The following is a 21,076-nucleotide window of genomic DNA, read 5'->3' on the forward strand; positions in this document are numbered from 1 at the left end:
AAGTAACAGATTATTGTCATGCTATTAAGAAAAACAATGTGAAGTTGACTATTTAGTCAATGGCTTGATTTACTGACGCATTGATTTAAACGCGTCCAAAAACATCTAACTGTACATGAATCAATACATGTCAGAAATCACTGATCACAGATTAGGCATTAGAATTAACGGTTTGCAAAGCATGCGCCGAAATTGTGACTGATTTACCAAATAATCCACAGTGAAATGTACCGAACTAACAAGTAATGCTCTACTGAGATAATCACATAGTTGAAAATAAATAGCCACTCTCCTAGCATTAGGATCCTTTGAAAGGTAATGTTGTTTTTAGTCCAGGGATCCTGAATCTCTCTTCTCTCCTTAATAAAACAATTAATTCTCCTTAATTCTCTCATCTCAATAACGCGTCGGTGGACGGGGCCAAAGACGCAATGATATAGAAGTAGACCTCTTACATGTCAAAAAATAAAGGAAAATATGATTGCAAAGGTATGTTTTTAAGGGGTCATAAATTGAGGAAAGACAGTAAATTGATTAAGTTACATACATGCGGTATGTAGGATCCTCCCAAAAAACCTTCCTCAACTAATATTTTTGTCAGTAAATATGAGATTAAGGTTGTCCACTTCATGATTCAGTCTATTCCTGACGTTTAAAATCCAAATATAATCTTCATTTTTATTAATGTTTTGTAAATGGAAATTCATGTTGATTTCAATCATTCAAGCCATTTTAATAACCAGGTTTGATCTTTATAGACAGACCTTTTTATATATATATATTGTTTTTACATATATTATACAACATTTGCAGGTCTGAGATGGCTTTTTATCCATGTTATTTTGTTGATACGCCAGTTGACCTTCGGTTTAACACAAATTTAAGCCGAAACGCTCAGGTCCCAATTTGACACGGGCCGCTTTTCCCGTTTCCCTTTTTCACTCTGCTTCGTATTAGAGGAAAATTGTGTTAATTTCCACTCGAGAGGGAAAAGGTTACGATTCGCAGTGGGCCTCCGCCGAGTGGAGGACGTACACTTGATTATGCAATCTGATTTTGATTTCATTAGGCATGCAATTGATGCGAAGGAACAAAGGGGTAATTTTTCATTCATGGCGGTCTAGCTGTTCCCTGTCTTTTTCTGTAGTCTGTAATTCATACACTTCCTCCTGATCTAAAGACCATTAGGAACTCTGGGGGGTGTGTAGGATTGGGGAGATGAGGGGGGTGAGGATGAGAAAAAGAAAGAGGGAGTGAAGGAGCGCAAATGAATGAACGCATGTGTCCGCAAGTAAAAGAGTCTGTCTCGATGAGGCCCGGTCTAATCTTTCTGCTAAGTATTCACCGGAACCGTTTTAAATATGATCATTCTGCAAGCGTGCGTTCAGTTGTGTCACCGCTGACAGATATATAATATCAAAGCGCTAATGGCCTGCCCATCAGCTTTAATCAATGACATCTGCTCTAGAGGTGTATTTATAAGAGTGTGAGACAGAGAGATTCACACCGTGGTTCCTGTGTTCATTTACATGTGGTACACAGGATGCAGATGTATTTTCTTTTACGAATCGTTTCTCAGAGTTTTGCAACCTGTCCTTGTGAACTAAGACGTAACTTGTGCAGTGATAGACAATATATATCGACAATTTTTGTGATAAACCAATAAATCGGTTGGTTATTTTAGAGATGATCGCATTGGCGTTTTTTTCACGCAATATGTCAGTTTTTAAATCCACTAGCAGCTTTGTCAATATATAATGTATGCATTCTGTTTTAAAGTAAAAACGTTTTTTTGTTGTTGAAATAAACCAATTAAATAAACTGATGATTGGTTATTTTAGAGATTAGCTATTTTTCTCCGCCATATGTGCATTTTTAATTATACCGGCAGTTTTGTCAATGGATAGTTTTTGGTTTTAAAATATTATTTAGAATTTTTGTTATTTAGAGTTGGGGGGTTTTCTGTGTCCAATTGCCAACCATGCTTAATTTCTACCAAACTTTTTAATGTTAAAAATATTTTTTAGCAATGGATTAAAAAAAAAAAGTCTTTTTTGTTGTGCAGTTGGTTGAGGTAAACAAGAAGAATGCAAATGGTACTCTTATCTAACAGATCACTAGTTTAAATGACATTTTTTGTCAACATACAAAGTACTATTATAGTGAAAACCTCCTTGACTAATCTAGTGTGCACTGAATAACTTATCTTACTTTTGTAGTTACTAAAACACCGTTAAGATTTACTTATATGCGAAAATTAAGTAGATTTTAATTGCTTTGGCCATTGAAAAACTCCTGGCCACTACAGTTTGGAATGTTCTGTGAGAATCCATCTTATTTATTGTTTAGTTGTATTATGTAATATATATATGTGTGTGTGTGTATATGGGCCACCCTCCCATCCAGCTATTCATAGTCGACCACTAACCTTAAGTAAATCCTAAATGAGCAATGTTGATGTGTTTGTGTATAAATGTCCTCATCCAGCACTTTTATGACTGAGTCTCCATTAATGACACTTTACCGCATACGTTAGTCTCATGACAGCCTCTTTCAATAATGGCACAATCATTTGGGATGCTCTTTTATATGTGAGAAGGAAATAAGATGTTTTGTATCACGTCGCAAGTCTTTCTAAAACAGTTTCAGATGCTTATTATCCAATACACCGCTTGAAATCGAATGGCCGCCGCTTCTGCTTACGATGAGCTTGAGTCATACGCTCTAAAAGCGAGAAGTTGTGGCTAAAATATCGGTTTATTGGTCGTCACGGCATTTCCGTCGGACCTGCCACGTTTCAAATGTCGGCACCGAGATCATTGCAGTTTACGCAAACGAAACACGATGTGATCTGTATGTCTTTCCAAGTCGCAGAAATCCACTCTCAGTTTGTAAGGGCGTCGCGGTGCCGTTTCACTTTGACCTGAACAGCAGATGATCTAACAGAACCCCCCTCCACCCTGACCCCTCCCCCGCCCTCCCTTCGACATTAGCATGGATGCTTCATTATCTCCGCACTTGTATATAATGGCAGCGGCGGCTCAGAGGGTCAGGGCTCGCTCCACGGCTCATCAGCCATCTGACAGCGCTCGGCGAGAGAAACGAGGAGAGATGAGGAGAAATCATCACCACCCCCTGCTAATCCATCGCCTCTACTTAACACCACAACCTCAGGCCTCCCTTCACCAGGACCCTAATACTTAGCCTAATAGCGTGTACGGATGGCAAGAAAAGTGCAAAGGACATTTAGATGTTTTTTCTAGACGTGATCCGATAATGATTTGACCGTTTGTACACACTTGCTCAAAAGTACAATCAAAGCACATAATCATCACGATTCTTGACTGTGAAACGTTTGTTTTTAAAAGTGTAGAGTGCCGTTTTACACTAGTGGCACTAAACAGAACTGCAAAAATAACTGGATGGATGGTTAGACGGATGGATGGATGCCCCTTCCATCTTGCTGCCCACTTGCCCCAAACCCACACCATTGATTAAGCCACAATCACGCAAACAAACAGAGTTTTGAAAATGTCCCAGAGACTTTTGCCTCGACTGTGTGTTTTTGAGATTATGCCCCCCGCCAGGCGTGCCACCATGGTCACCTCTAACTCCGCATCCGCACATCGTGTCACTCTCGGCTCGTGTGTGAAGTGGCAGGAGATCTTGTGTACCGTCTCTGCCCCGCACTCTCCTCTGATTTTCTCCACATTGTAATTGCATTATCCCCTTTTTATGCAGAATTGTTCTCTGGGGACTAATTGATGGAGACATGTTTAATTCATCAATCATTAGCATCAAATTTGACAATTAGTGATGATTGTTGAATTCTTGATGGAGATGAGGCATGGTTAGGGGCTCATTTTGTCTTGGTTTTTTTTTTTTTTTTTGCACCAGCCAAGACAGAGAGAGCAAAATAAAATCATAAATAACAGTGTGGCATCATGTCTTTGAAGAGTTGTTTTGGAGCGAGAGAATATTGGACTGTTGTTTTATTTAGTCGATTTCGAGACATGTCCGCCTTCAATCAGAACTGAATAGCTTTTCAGCAATTCTGACTAAATGGCTAATAGCCTTCAGATTACAGATTAGATTGTGCAATGATGCTAACTTTTATTCGTTTAATTGTTGTCCGGTTTATGTTAGAAGTCAAATCAAACATTGGTATGTAGCCATCTATTTGTACTACAGTTTAATATAAAAAATTATAATGTTATATTATAGTTATAATATAATATATTAGTCTACAGTGTTGTTGAATAATCAGTTAGTGGCTTATATCATGTCTAAGTACATTGCCGCAGGTTTTCATGAGCATTAAAGGAGCCTAACTGATACTCCAATAGGTTTATGAAGACATAGTTCATAAGCAATTTGCTCTAAAACAATAATTACCACTTCTGCAGGATGCCAATATCATACAGCATTGATCCAAGTAATAGCGGCGTCTTAATTCATTGGTGAGGGATCTAGTCAAGGGCAATATTATGACAGAATTAATAAAATCTTCTCTTCAACAATACTGTGGTGATTACATGTCTCCGAACAGACAAATATAAGAATAACCCTCTATTCTTTCAATTACTCACGAATTACAACTGATTGTGTCAAGGCGTTTTTTTTTTCAGGCGCTAAAGTAAACTGCGAAGAACAGACTCTTGTTAGCCTAATGCGTCCTAACCATTAGCGAGAGTAATAAGTGTATCAAATTCACATAATCATGTCTAATTAGTATCAGTAATTATCTTGTTGGGTGCGAGAATATTAATCTTGCGGTCCCCATAGGGGAAGGGCGTCTCTTGCAGGGAGAGAGCGATAGAGCTTCAACCTCACGCTGTGGAGTACTTGCTAAATTAGCATGCTCCAAATCAGCGCTGAGGAGGGAGGGGAGCGAAGGAAACGTGTCGAAGAAAAAGGCGAAATTGCATAAAGCGAAAAACAACAGAGAAAAGTTTAGTCCCACTGTGAAATGCATTAGAGCCTAGTAAATAAAATATCAATGTTTTCTGTGTGCTTTTTAAGTTTTTGCTAGAGTTAATAGCGCGCAGGGTTTGTGCTAAACAGTTAACGGGTGTTTTGTTGACGTGCAAGTGGGTAAAACTTTTCAATTAATTTCTATTTTTGTGATATGGTTTACATTAACACTTAAGAAATCATTCCTGTGTTCTGATGCCACATTTAAGTTAGCAGATTTTTTTTTTTCATAGCATAGCTGCTACATAGCATAGATTATATCAACAGATTGATGTTTCTTTAAAGCCTCTGGAACAACTGAAGCGGGGAAAGAAATCATAAAACGGCACATTACAAAATGTAATTTTAGTAATGTGCTGTTTTTTAAACATTTTAGTAAGACTAGGCTAAAGGCACTAAAACCAATTTGAAAATGAACTAGCATTGACGTCAGCGCAAACAATGTTGGATCTTAAAGAAGAAACAGGCTAAAGATTTCATCACATAGGTATTCATCTAAACCTGACCTTGAGCCTCGAATGCAGAGAATTAAATATTAGCCCTCATCTCTATCAAGCAGGGAGCCTGTTTTTCAAGAACAGGAGGAGAGGACCACATGCGACCCAGCCAGGCCGGCGAATTGGCGCCCAACGCGGGGCATCCGCTGATTGAAGCCAGGGAGAGCCGTCAGCACCGCCGGGAGAGATGGATGTGTCAGGCGGAGAGTGGGGGAGAGCTAATTACCGTTCCGAGTGTATCTTGTTAATTAAGGGCTAATTAGTGGCAGAAACGCAGAGGGAGCAGAGTAGGGAGACGGGGTGAGGCGTCGACTGCTCGTGTATTACGAAGAGACGGATGCGCTGACGATAAAGGGAAAATCTGGAACTTCTTTAGTCCTACCTACAAGTTGATACTGTGGTTCTCATCTCATCTAAAGCAAAATAGCTGTTTTGCTTATTGAGTTTTATTGACTAAAAAGTACCATGGTTTTACTATAGTAACAGGAATACTTGTCTGCATTGGAATACCATGCTCCAGGATTGTTTTTTGCCTTCATTGATAGGGATATTAGCCAGAAAACCAAAAAAGATGCAGAGAAGAGGTTGGATGGATGCTGTGTCGCCTGCATGAGCACACGTACAGTAGTAATCATCACTAGGTCACGGCTCTATAATGCTGTGGAGGTTCACCTGCATCTGTGTGCTAAGTAACCTCTACGCACTGTGAAATGTGATCTGAATGTCTCTCTAACCGAATCTCTTTCTCGTTTGCCAGGCACTCCTCACTCGAACAGCAGCAGTTCCCTTCAGTCCGGGGGCTCTGTGGCCGGCGTGGCTTTGGGGACTGGGAAAGAGGGGATGCACCAGCGCTCGTTCTCTGTGTCCAGTGCAGAACAGTGGAGCGAGGCGGTTATCAACACCACAGCAGGTCAGAGGAGCAGCTCAGAAACGCCTACTCTTTTTCATTTCAGGCTTGTTGATAAGCTTAAAATGTGACCAGTTTTCAGTTGCTTTTTCCATTGCTCTGATATTTATCATACTTCAAGCTCAGGGCCAGTGTTTGTGGGGTTGTGCTGCAGTTGTACAAAATAAGTACAAAAACATGCTGTGAATGCATCAATCTCGACGACTTGCATCTCGTCGTGTTTTTAGTATGCCCAACATGTTATACCATGGTAATCAGCCTAATACTTTAGTATTTAGACTGGCATTGTCATCACAAAAGTATTAAAATGACAAAAAGGTTCTGAAAACCTTTTTTTAAGAAGAAGAAGATCCTGTGTTTATCATGATTTTACAGCATTAGCCAAAGTAATTGTGTTGAAATGATGGAATTCTCCCTAAAACTATGATCATGTGGTGAAATTTCGTTAGGAAAATATTATTTTGGTTATTATGGTCAACATTCTAAATGCATGTTATAGACTTTTTTGTGGACGATTTATTCATGCATATTTTTTTTTACCCTTGTCATTTTTAAATCAAAATGTCATAACTGGGCCTTCAAGTTACTGACTTCTCTCTTGTGACGTATGCAGGATTTCTCCAATCATTTAGTCCGCTTAAACCCCGTCCCTGCAAGCGTGCGTTCATCTGCCTCCACTTTTAAATGCACCGCTCACATCTCAAAGTCCCATCAGCAACCTGTGGTCTCGCCCTGCGTTTTTTCCTTTTTCTACAATCTTTTCAGATCTGTCCCTACTTCCGTTTCATCTGGTAAATACTCTTTGATTGGGACAGAGGTTCTAAAGGTTTCTAATCAGTTATTAGTCCATTACGATTTTACTATAGTACTAACAGTAACTGAAGAATTACAAGCCAATCGCTAATCAGGGATAATTCAGTAATTGTGGCTTTGATTGTAACTGGTCCCGCCACCCACTGCAGCAGTGACCACAAATCTCTCTCTCTCTCTCTCTCTCTCTCTCTCTCCTCATCCTGTCAGTGCACTTGAGTGAAGTCAAATAATATATTTGCCGGGCGTAACAACGCTGCACATTTTTTCCCCCCGTCTTCACTACTTCTTTTTTTCCCCTCCCGCGTTGGAAAATGAATGCTTTACGGGGACAACATTCATCACTGGTTATTTCCCTCTCTTTGTCGGCTGGCAGTAAAAAAGCACTTAAATGCACATCAACAGAATAACAGTCATTTCCATGCATGTTTGCGCACTCGTCGTTCTCATTAGCGGCTGCTCTGTTTCTCCCCCCCCTCCGCCCTCGCTCTCTCGCCCTCTCTGTTTTTGTCTCTCGCCCTCTCTCTCTCTTTCTCTCCTCCCCCCCCTCCTTCTGTTAGGGTCCCAGGGGCCCCGCTAGTTTAAAGAGCGCTCTTTACGAGCAAACTGGAGGCCCCGCCGTGTGGCCCCGTGGTGTCGCAGACAGAACACGACGCCGCGCGACACTCGCCCTTCTCTACTCGTCTCCGCTTGTCGAACAATCAATTTCAGCCCCGCTCCGCCATCGGCCCCCCGTCTACACCCATCAGCTCCACATCCTAAAGCAGAATTACTCAAAACGGCCGTAGCCATGGAATGAGCTGCATATGCGTGTGTGTTGTGTGTGTGTGTGTAGTGTGTGTGTGTGTGAGGCAAAGCACTTCATTAGGCCCTGGTGTAAAATAGTTATTGTCACACACAAGCACACATACTCAGACATTTAGCTGTATCAGGATTTGGTGGATGCATTTTCTCTATGACCTGTTACCCATCAGCCTCTCGGTTCTTGCGTTTACTGAGAGCATTATAGCTTTACAGGTCATAATAGAGATAATAGAGTTTTATATCAAAGATCTCCGGAAAGAGCACACCTAGAGCAAACCACATTTATTGTGCCTAAGGTTTCTACTTGTTTTTCTTTAGCTGTTTTTCTTTGCTGTTTTGTCGTCGTTCTTCAGAATGCTTAAGTTGATGTGAACTGATTTGAAGTAGGGATGGATGTGCATGCTAGTTGTCCAACCGCTGACTAGTCCACTAGTGAGTAGGGATGCACCAAAACTAGTGATTTTAATATATTTAAAAAAAAATCATAATAATTAATTTCATGTTAAATAAAACACACAAAAATCCATTTAAATGCTTTAAGTTAGGCATCACAATATTAAAATTTGCAGTATGGAAAAATAAATGTAATTATGATCAAATACATTTACCTAAATGAAATCTAATCAAATGTTGCTATTATTTTTTATTATTGCATACATTTGTTTTACTGATATATTATGCATCCCTACTAGTGAGATATACATTTTTAATAAGATTTAATATAGAAATATTACAATTTTAAAATAACTGTTTTCTATTTTAATATACTGCATGTTAAAATGTAATTTATTCCTGTGATCAAAACTGAATTTTCAGCATCATTCTAATATGCTGATTTGCTGCTCAAGAAACATTTCTTATTATTACCAATGTTGACAATGTATAAAAAAAACAGCATTTATATCTTTTGTAAGTATAAATGTCTTTTACTGATCCTTACACGATAAAATGATTAGTTTCTATCAAAAACAATCTTACTGACCCCAAACTTTTGAACTGTACTGTACAAAAGAAGATATATGAGAATGGTTCAACAACTGTTTTTATTCATACACTGGTGTCCTCAACATTATAAGACCTCACTGACTTTCATTGTATGGAAGAAAAAAACACTCAGGCATTTTTTCTTCTTTTGTGTCCCAGACAAAAAAAGAAAAAGTTTGGAATGACATGTACTCGTGTCATCAGGAATGTTTTACGCAAATTCACCTTTGATGCCTGTTTAGGTGGTAAATAGATCTTAACCATGCCCTAATCATGCCATTATCCTTGTCAAGGGTTGGAGGTCAACCAACAGATCAAGGCTGTTGAGATGAGCATCGGTAGATTGATAATATCCTCAAACAATCACATGCATCTCAACCCTGTAACTATTTCCATACGATGTAAGTGTTGTTCTCATTTATAAGGCTGCGCCACACATCGCTACAGACTCTGAATACTGATTCTTTTGATTAAATCTTCCCTCTTCTCTTAGTTATATTTGTGCCGTACATGCTAGATATCCCTCAGAAGATAAGAGTGTGTGTTATGGAATTGTATTCTCACCGTGTATCTCAATCATGTCTTAGTTATCTAGTGTACTTTGCTAAGTGTTTTGTTTTGTACAGTTTTATAAAGGAGCTAGATTTTTATATTTTCAGAAAATGCAGTAGATGGGGGATGTTCTATGTGGTTTCCAGGGCATGGAAGGGTTCTAGGGTTTCATGGAAAACATTCTAGGGTGTTCTGGGTGGTTGCTTTCTTACTCTGTTGATCATTGTGTGCATATAATCTTCATTTCCACAATTGTTCTGATTGGTTGTTAGAATGTTACTATGCATTGCAGTTGTTAGAGTTTTCTGGGTGGTTGCAAGGGTGTTCCGGGTGGTTGTCATGGCGTTGTTATGATGTTATGGGTGGTTGCTAGGGCTTTCTGGGTGGTTGCCTTCTTACTCTGTTGATCATTGTGTGCAGATAATCTTCATTTCCATGCATTCTATGCATTGCAGTTGTTAGAGTTTTCTCTGTGGTTGCTAGGGTGTTCCGGGTGGTTGTCAGGGCGTTGCTATGATGTTATGGGTGGTTGCCAGGGCGTTGCTAGGGCTTTCTGGGTGGTTGCCTTCTTACTCTGTTGATCATTGTGTGCAGATAATCTTCATTTCCATGCATTCTATGCATTGCAGTTGTTAGAGTTTTCTCTGTGGTTGCTAGGGTGTTCCGGGTGGTTGTCAGGGCGTTGCTATGATGTTATGGGTGGTTGCCAGGGCGTTGCTAGGGCTTTCTGGGTGGTTGCCTTCTTACTCTGTTGATCATTGTGAACATAAAATCTTAATTTCCACAATTCTGATTGATTGTTAGAATGTTACTATGCTGTTGTTAGGGTTTTCTGGGTGGTTGCCAGGGCGTTGCTAGCCTATAGTGTTCTGGGTGGTTGCTTTCTTACTATGTTGATCACTATATGCATTAAATCTTCATTTCCCACAATTGTTCTGATTGGTTGTTAGCATTTTGTTATGTCGTTTCTAGGGTTTTCTGGGTGGTTGCTGGGGCGTTGCTAGGATGTTTTGTGTGGCTGCTAGGGCGTGGCTTGGGTGTTCTGGGTGGTTGTTAGGTAGTTGTATTACTCCATTGATCATTGTACAGGATGCATAGAATCATAATTTCCACATTTGTTCTGATTTGGTTGGTAGCATGTTGCTATGCAGTTACTAGGGTGTTCTGGGTGGTTACTAGGGTGTTCTGGGTGGGTGTTAGGTAGTTGTCTAACTCCTAGATCATTGAATGCACAGAATCCTCATTTCTGCATTTGTTCTGGTTCATAACATCTTGTTTTGCAGTTGCTAGGATGTTCTGGTTGGTTGCGAGGGCATTGTTTTTGTCTGTTGCACATAATCTTAATTTTCACATTTGTTCTAATTGATTATTAGCTTTCTTGGGTGTTTTAATCAGTTACTAGGGTGCTCTGGGTGTTTGCTTGGTGATTTTCTTACTCTATTATAGATATAGTCCTTATTTCCACTTTTTTCTGATTGGTTGCTAGCAAGTAGCTATGCAGTTTCTAGGGTTTTCTTACTCCTTTGATCATTTCATGCATAGAATCCTCATACTAGCACAAAAGTGTTACGTGTGATGATCTGCACTTAGGCTACTTTCAGTTAGTCTGTAGATTAGCGTGCAGCAGCTGAGGTAGTCTAGCGGTTTGGCGCTAATCTGGAATCTGCCGTCGTTAAGGGGCGGAGAAGACTTCTCCCCTGCGGAGCTCGAGGAGGCTGCGAGCGCAGGGAGTTTGATTCCCCGCTCTTGGCTGTAATGAAGTTTGACATTTCGTTTGGAGAGAGCAGCGGCGTGTGCCTGCCCATGCCTTGATTAGCGCTCTCTAATTGACAATAATAAGAAGGAAGTAGTGATTGTGTTCTGCACACTTTTTTCATCATTAATTGCAGCCATTGCCATTGATTACGGACGGGGGTTGCTCACTCGGCTGCTGTGTCAAGGGGTAGGAGTGGAGGGAGGGGGGGCGTTGTCGGCTTTGTCGCAAAATTACCGTCCGTACCCGCTAGCTCTCGAATTAGCTACTGGGAGAATTAGAAGTTTCTCCTCACGTACGTCTGGAAGAAAAAATTGAGAGCTATTAAGAAATGAGTTAATGTTCTTTGTTCACACCCTCCAATCTTTCCGTGCTCACCCACAGCACGTCGTCTCCAGAACCGTACTGTAAAATGTCGTTTCCCGCGGGGACGCTAACGGTCGCTAATCGCAGGTTAGCTGACCACCTTTATTCCTACTGCTACCTGAAGAGTGCTTACAGCTAAGCTCAGGTTAGGCTGTAAATGGATTCTGATCCCTTGCATACGTCAATTTACCTCACCTTAGACTCTGCTTTCGCAAAAATTACTTGATTTCCAGTTAAAATCAGCGTTCCTACACAGTTTGAAAAGAATAAGCTTCTGGTCTGGAGAAGTTTTGAAAAAAGAAAATTTCCAGACTATTATCCCTATTCAGTTTTCTATATAACATAAATAATTTCTACAAATAAATGTATCATGCAAGCTGAATGATTTCATGGCAAAAGCTTAGTGGTCGTTTTGTGATTGTCGAACACGACTGAATGAATTCAAGGCACGCATTTCCATTATGCAAAACTGTTTGTCTTTACCATAAGAGAGTCTCTTAAACTTCACTAAATGAATGTGCGCGTGCCATTCAAACCAGCAACAGACAATCTAAATCAGACCGTACTTTGCTTTTTGGTGATCGTGCAACACAAACTAGGTTTACAGAATCAAACCGATGTGTCAGAGCTGAATATTTGTAAGGTTATACAGTGTTTAGGTTTCTTCTCATCATGTAAGCGCATGTTATCTCTTCAGGAAACCCAATGAGAAAAAAAACGGAGAAAAATTACTGATGATTGCCAGTGTGTTAAGAAAAATACACTTATATTCAAGATACAGTCTTTGATATCTTATAACTTAATGTATCTTATAAGGATTTTTAGATATTTTTACTGGAAAAAAAGACAAAATACCCATTAAGAAGAGTTTCTTATTTTCTCACAAAGTATTTAGCAAAGTTACATTCGTAGCGCTGCAATGTTAAGCGGTTCCCATGAGGCATTAAAAAACATTGCACCAAAAATCTATATATTTAGATTATTTTATACATGTTTTCTGGAAAAAGGGAGATTTTTTTTCAACCATTCAGAGCTAGTCTGCTATTGTTATGACAATTGCAGGTCATTATTGTTCAAATTGACCAATTGAACAGTCTAAATTTACAGATTGCATTTTTACCAATTTAATCATGTTTAAAGAAAATAAATGTTTATTATTTTCAAGGATATTACCAGCTATCTTATATATTAGAAGTTGTTTTAGATTAGATTTGAAATAAATGTGTGTATGTATGTATATAGGATATCGGGATAGCATATTAATCAGTTTTCTCCAGTTCCAAAGTACCATTGCGTTTGTAGCCGTGTACCTTGGTATTGTCATCGGCGTAACGTGCCGTTTTTTTGATTAGCGACGACTCTGTAAACAGACGTTCAGATGATTCATCTGAGGTCTGGTGTGAGGGACAAGGGCAGCCCTTGACTGTTAACCTCCACCTACACACACAATGCCACTGCTGTCACAGCCGCTGATGGCCACTATTCTGTGTGTGTGTGTATGTGCGAGAGCTTCTGCATGTGTGTACGTGTGTGAACAGTATTCTCAAGAAGCCCTCTACCCCCAGCTGTCTGCTGTAGCTAATGATTGGTCCCAGGGGGGCTGTTGGGAAGAGGAGTGTAGAAATTGAAACAGACGTTCGCGTCCCTGCCACAACGTGTGTGGCAGCTGGGAGCGCCGCTCCGCCATTCAGCACGAGGGAGGGCGAGCAGACTTTTAAAGTCATGAATATCAATGGTGAACACAGAGTCAGTGATGAAGCATCAACTGCCAACCTGCCGTGTTTCCAGCGAGCTTATATCACTTTATCTGCTTTGTAGTGCCTAAACGGCACTCATGGTAAACATAGTGATCTTGGGCTAAGAAGTGGAAGTTCTACCATTGATGATTTTTTATGTTTATATGACTGATAGAAATCTTGTTATAATTGACCAATTAAACAATATACATTGTAGTATAATACCCAAGTGCATATATATATATATATATATCTATCAGTGTGTTCACATGTGTGAATATATTCATGTGTGTGTGTGTGTCTCTGCTTAAAATTCATTTGTCACACCACAGTATCACTTATAATTAACTAGTTAAAGCAAAAGGTGATTATTATGGTGAAAAGGAAAGGTCCTAGCTACACTTTCCCTTATGAATTAATGTATTCATTTGATCCTATAATCCTGACATTGATTTTAAAAAAGCTCATGGACATCTCATGCGTCATCTACAAACCCATTTATGCATTTACATACCGCAGTGACATTATCATTAGGACGAATCTTTCTTGCGTATCTTTGATAAAGATAAAGCAACAATATTGATTGAGAATTATCGTAATTGTGTAACGGGGCTAATTGTTAAACCCTCTAATTTGTCTCTTGCCATGTGTAATTAAGCTCAAATCCCACAGTGCATTTGAGTAATCCTCCGCTTCATCATTTATTCATTATCAAGCTGTTCTTATTAAACACCTCAATCATAATTATTAACCGCGTCTTATCAATAAAACAACAAATTGCATCGGTTTACCAGATGAAACTGCCGCCGCACAGAAATGCAGGAGGGAAACTGAACTGTTAAAGATAGCATTAGCTACACGCTAAACTCATCTGTGCCTGCGGCGGATTGGGTGTCTGTAGTTTATCCTCCTGTACCCCCTGCGCGCCTCCATCTCTCTCTCTCTCTTTAAAGAGCACGCTAGCCTCCAGATCCCTCAAGGTAAACCCCCAAATTACGCCTAATGTTCTACACAGGCTAATGGTTGTCAGTGCCATTAGAATATGCGTTATTTGGCTCCGCGGGTTTCATACACTCCCAGACCCGACCGTTGTCGCGCGCGCGCACACACACATTTACACACGCACACACTCTTATACACCCCAGGCCTGTGGAGATGAATGGAGTTTGCAACACTACAATGAGCTTTTGATGCCAAGACAATGGAGGAGGCTGCCCACATCTGACACACTGTGTGTGCGAGTGTGTTTCTGAGGGCCACTAACAATATGGGGTCCACTTTGCCGGGCCCTTCTGCCCCTGGGCTGGTCGGGGGGTTGTGGGTAATAGTGTCCCGAGGGCGCCCAAAAATGATGTGGAAGTGTCATGAAGCTCAGAAAGATGGCCGTGGCTTCCCCACTGACAACCCCCTGTTCTTACCGCGTCGCCCCGTCACAGAAACACACTGGCGTGGAGCGGCAGGTTAATATCACTTATATAAAATCACCTTACACCCGAACCCAACCTCTCGTGTGCTTGGATGCTCGTGTGGCCTCTCCCATTACAGCGGCGCTCCTCGGGCAAGACCAAATCATCATTTGTTACTCACGCGCACGTCCCCTTCTCGTCAAGCTAATAGAGGTGAAACGGTGTGGTGTGGTTCATCTCTTGTTGTTCTCAGGGGTTGTGGATCTTCACTTGTCCTGTAAAGGGTCCGAAATTAATGAAAAATCTGTAATCTGTTGAGGATTTTGATCAATTTTGTGTTTCGCTAGAAAGCCAGAACTTTTTGTTTTTTATTATTGTTTTGTATTAATGTCTTTCTTGATTTTATGTATATGTACACACAATATAATATAATGCAAAACAATTATTACTTTATTTTTTTATTGAATATTACTTACATATGTTTTTATTATTGTCATTTTAATAATATATACATTAAAATATTGAATATATAATAAAACAGTTAATGTGTATATATTATTAAATTATAAAACATATACAGACAGATAGATGGATAGATAGAAAGATAAATAAATAGATACACACATATATTATATATTTACAAACGTTTATGTTAGATGTGATAAATCATGATTAATCAATTTGACAGCACTAATTATTATATATTTTTATACAAATATTAATACATGTTTTTTTTATTATTATTAGTAGTAGTTTATTAATATAAACATTACAATATTGAATTTTATATATATATATATATATATATATATATATATATATATATAATTTATTGTTATGCAAATACTAATACATTGTTTTTGTTAGTTTTTTTAAAATATTTACATTATATTTATATTTTTATATTTTATACAAAGCTTGACATTAACGAGAATTTCAGCGGTGGCGTGTGTAACTCAGTCACTCCTACTAGCCACTTTTGATTTACATTTACATACATTTTACACTTTGCATTTTTCAATTGTATTAAGCATAATTTTATATATATTGGCTATATAAAACAGTATAATGGATCCGTGCGTCAAGTCTTAAAGTGACAGCAGCCTAATATACCGGCTTCCAAATGATGAGACAATATAAAAAACATCTATATGGCAGTTTTTCCTTATGGTATCGATGTCAAAATTGGGGCCAGTGAAAATGCTGAGTGGCTAGTAACTTTGGAAAACCACTAGCCACAGTGGCTGGAGAGCAAAAAAGTTAATGTCAAGCCCTATATATATACAAAAATAAAAATAATAACATATTAATACTTATTACTTATTATTCGTTCAGGTAAGAGACTCTGTTGACTGAACTTTATGTCTGTTTTCCTTCCTCCAGCCAATGGGATGACAGATCCTCTCAGCTCCACCCCTGGCATGAGCAGCGCCACCAGTCCCAAACTTGAGCCTCCGCCGTCACCTCATGCCAACCGCAAGAAACACAGGCGGAAAAAGAGCACGGGCATCACCAAACCAGACGGGCTTTCTGCAGGAAATGAAGGTAAAGGGACGCAAAACTGTGTTATTTGTAAGAAAAAATGACCATGTACCATTTCTCACTGTCCCATTGGTTCACAAAACAACATAAACAGCAGTAGATTGGCAGGCCTCAGTAGCAGTTTTAGCAGGTGTAGGTTTGTTTTAGTGAGAAAATGCTATCAAATAAAAAAAAAGTCCAGTTGGCCTGTGGCTAATAAAGTAATTTAATCCATTTCTGAATTAGAAAACACTTCGATTTGATCCATTGTTCTGTGCCATGTGCAGCAAAGATGATGTGTCATGAACACGGTGCCACTTAGGTTTTATTGCCCGTCCCAATGACAAATACAGTCTCCTAATTGGTTGTTATTGAGGAAACAAAAGCACATCCCTCAGGCTATTCTGTTGCCAATAGGCAAAATCCATCAACTAGATGGACGCTGTCCATCAATGACTATGTCACTGGTGCTTCCTAATAAATTTGTTTGTTTTTTGGGGAAAATCATTTTAATAATACACATACAGCCAATGTGCGACTTTGACATCACACAAAGACCATGATCAGGCACTTAAAATATAAATAAATATCTGTAGATGGTATAAAGACATTTAAGAGGGATTAGCATTTAAACTGGCTTTTTTTATCCATTTTTATAGTTTTTTCCCTTCTTTTCAGACAGAAGCTATTTAGCTTATCCTAAACGTTACCAGAATCAAGTTTAATTGTGTTTTTTCATGAGCTAGAATAGCCTCAAATGATCCAGCTTCACTATTGTGACTATTTTATTGGTTTTAAATGTGTATGAACGACATTACAAGCTCAAGGGATCACAGACGTGGTCGTTTCCCATCCCAGCACTGATAAGGAACGAGTTAAAGACGTTCTTAGCGTTCGTTCTGTCTCATTACGTGTGGTATAATTGACAGTTCCTCAAGAATATGAGGTCTAACCTTTGATTTGCTTAAGCTTTACTTGGTCATCTGGCAGAATAACAGAGGCGGATTGTGTGTGCGGACAGAATTTGGTGAGAACTTCCATCATGAACATCGTCGTCTTCGCCTCTCTACAGTCTGAAAGGTTCTATTAGTGTGCGCTTGTCTGTTCTAGTGAGTGCATGCAGAATACAGACATATTGCTTAAGTACGAGAATCACTCATATGGAGCAAGTAGTATCTACTGAAGGCAGAGGAGTAGGAGGGGTGTAGGGGGAGCTTGGATCCTTGAATAAATTGCTATCAGTTTATCTCATTTACGGGGCAATCAAAAGCGCCGAATGCTGGCAGAAATCGAATTTTAGCTGTTGTGAAGCATCATAAATCAAATGTGCTGTCGCTCTCTAAGAAGGTGAGGCAACTTTTTTTGTTCTTTGCTTCATGAGCGAACGTCTCTGGGAAGTCTGGAAGATATTTACAGCTCTGATTTACGAATAGTCTTAGGCAGTTGATGGTTTTACTTATCATCCACGATTAAAGGGATGGTTCGGAGTAAAATCAACCTAGGGTTTTTTGCACCATGACATGGAGCCAAACACCACCCCCCAGAAGCCTTATTTCCCTTGGTTGAACATTTTTAAAGTTAGAGCTTATTTCGAGATATCGGCTTAGTGCAGGCGCTAATGGATCCAAGGATGTATCTCGTAAATTACCCCACTAATAATGCCCAGAATGGTACCAAACTTCTACAGTAGTACAAATAGGTTCTGTACTCATAAAACGAGGCATTGGAAAGTTTGTAAGTACATCAGGAGTTTATTTAAAATAACACTTGCCTGATGGCTAATGCTAACGCTAACCCGGACGTCGACGTCACTTCAGTGGTTTGGGAAAAGCACGTAAAAGTCCAGACAGAAAGCGATGCATAAGGATGTAGTGTAACAATGCCCAGTTCCAGGAATGCACTAATATTTTGTTGGTAGTACCAGTTTATAACAATTATTAGTTAACACTAAGTTGTCGACACTTCGGAAAAAATAATAATTCGTCGTTACACTACATCCTTATGCATCGCTTTCTGCCAGGACTTTTACGTGCTTTTCCCAAACCACTGAAGTGACGTCGACGTCCGGGTTAGCGGTAGCATTAGCCATCAGGCAAGTGTTATTTAAATAAACTCCTGATGTACTTACAAACTTTCCGATGCCTCGTTTTATGAGTACAGAACCTATTTGTACTACTGTAGAAGTTTGGTACCATTCTGGGCATTATTAGTGGGGTAATTTACGAGATACATCCTTGGATCCATTAGCGCCTGCACTAAGCCGATATCTCGAAATAAGCTCTAACTTTAATAATGTTCGACCAAGGGAAAAAAGGCTTCTGGGGGGTGTTTGGCTCCATGTCATGGTGCAAAGGACCCTAGGTTGATTTTACTCCGAACCATCCCTTTAAAGACGCGCTTAGACAACTAAATGAATTGTTGAGGGCAAACGTGTGCTTGCTGTGAGCATTGAGAAAGCTCATAGTGAATCAGTTCATTCCAGTGCTGATTCACTGATTCTTCTGAATGAATCCATTTGATTCAAGCAGGCCATGACCATTTAAACCGTGTAGACCCTGAATTTGAGTTCAAGTGTAAGTTTAATCTAACAGCAAACAGGCCTTTAATTCCTCTGCACACAGAGACTCTCCATTTGAACAGCTTCAGTGGAGCATCTCCTCCATTCCTGCTGGATGTACAGCGGTATAATGAACATCTCAGGTGCTTACAAGATGATCCAGGGTTCCCACTGAGTCGACTGACAGGAGCTTTAATGCCTTTCTTTGCAACGGCACCTTTATCTTCACTCGTGTACAGTAAAAAGATCTGCTCTGCTCGTCTGATCTTGATTAATCTGGGCTATTTTCCTGTAGTCTTCCATGCACTCTTTACAGATCTATTTATTTCAAAGAGTTGCATTGTCATTGCAGAACTTTTTTCTTTTATAGCAAATACAATTAAATATAACATAAAATTATATTGTATTGAATGCGTTCAATGTTAAAATGTGAATCACAAATTGTGTACTTTCTGAATAATAATTCAACTTTTTAAATAAGCTTTAGCTTAACATATATTATAGTTATTAGTTATTTAAATTGTAAATATTAAATCTAATTTATTATTAGTATAGTATAACAGTAGTATGTTATTATTATTATTATTATTATTATTATTATTATTACTAGTTGTTTAAAAATATATAACAATTACATTTTAAAATATGAAATATTTAATCAATTTTTTTATTAATAATATATTATTATTGATAAAAATAATAGTAATTGTTGTTATGATTATTATTATTACCGGTATTTGTTTTTTATATATCTATTTAAAATTATTTTAAGATTGCATATGAAAGATTTAATCTAATATATTATTGTTAATAATAAAAATAATAGTAACTATTACTGTTGTTATTTAGTGTGTGTATATATATATATATATATATATATATATAGTCTAATGATCATTTGGTTACTATTGTGGCAGAAAATAAAATATAATTTCTACTTTATTATCGATTTTATCGATTATTGAAAATCAAAACATGAATAATCAATAAAGGTCATAAAAAATACTTCTGATTACAGCTAATTAAGGCCGAATCAGTTTCTCACCTTACCTTTAATCTAAATACAAAGATCAATAGTTTTAACTGTTTTACACTAATATAATGCTGTGCATGTGGCATTACTAGTTTTGATCCTGCAGGCTGATAAATACACGTGCCCAGTTTGCAGACAGCCAGCAGCGGATGAAGCGTCATGTGTTTTTAGACGGGTGCTGGAGGTTCCTCGTACCCCTGTGTCTCTGTTATACCTTTTAAAGAAGATAAAATGTGATTGCACAAATATATTTGTACATTCATGCGCATCAGGTCATTGTTGGAGTGTTTCTGTCTGCATTTACCTTCAGTTCATTGTTTGAAGTGTGTGTGTACATAGGGGGTGTTTTTGTTTACACTGTGTGTGTGTGTGTCTGATGGAGACGCTGAATGCTTTCTCGCCTCCTCAGTGTTTGGCCCGTATCCCCCCAGGCCCGTGTCAGTAATGGGCGCGTGCTGATTGCTCTAATACAGGTTAGGAATATTGCCTTTAATGATGTGTAAAATGAGCAAACGCCACTGCTGACATTTACAGATGGCACAGGCTGGTCTGGTTCCTCCCAGCTGCCCGTTAATTCTTACACACCAGCTAGCATCTCTATAGGCCCAGTCCTGTTTAGTGTACTAGCACACATGTGTTGGATTCAAGGTTTCGGAGTTTTTAAAGCAACACACACACGCGCACACACCTTGACTTAAACCCCTCGCGGCTTTGTGCCGGCGCTGATTTGATGGATTTGTGGTCGCGTGGCGGAGTGCTCTGACAGAATAGCAATCGGGTCACACTGGCAGGTCCAGATGTGGTACCGGAGCAGGCGTGTGACCCAGAGGGCGTTTGGAGTAGAAGCATCTGCCTCGATTAGACACGATGCACTTGAGTAAATGTTGTGACTTTGTTTTTCCTCTCCTTCTTTCTCTCTCTCTCTCTCTGTGCTAATTTGCTTCTTTTTTTTCTTTTCTTTTTTTTTTGGATCTCAACTTAAAGGCCAAAATCGACTTAGTGTCCCAGTAAGTGTTACTGGTCTTATTGTGCATGATTTACAGTACACATTACTTAAAAAACAAGAAAAAATGTTTTCTGCATTTCTGCTTGGAAAAATCAATCGCATCAAAACCTAACATGTTTTACCCCTCCAATCTGATCAGATCCTGATGGATGAGATCATGTCCCGCCCGA

At 39.1% G+C, this 21,076-nt stretch overlaps 1 protein-coding gene across 2 annotated transcripts in view; it reads left to right on the forward strand.

The window, feature by feature from the left end:
* Positions 1-21,076, forward strand: part of agap3 (ArfGAP with GTPase domain, ankyrin repeat and PH domain 3) — a 168,129-nt gene that overhangs the window by 121,080 nt on the left and 25,973 nt on the right. For both annotated transcript variants that reach the window (XM_084399593.1, XM_084399592.1), the window contains exons 12-13: positions 6,229-6,381; positions 16,173-16,334. In XM_084399593.1, the coding sequence (XP_084255719.1) occupies positions 6,229-6,381; positions 16,173-16,334 (315 nt within the window). The remainder of the gene's footprint in view (positions 1-6,228; positions 6,382-16,172; positions 16,335-21,076) is intronic.

Source organism: Rutilus rutilus (genome assembly GCF_951802725.1).
Source record: "Rutilus rutilus genome assembly, chromosome: 24".
NCBI classification, from domain to species: domain Eukaryota; kingdom Metazoa; phylum Chordata; class Actinopteri; order Cypriniformes; family Leuciscidae; genus Rutilus; species Rutilus rutilus.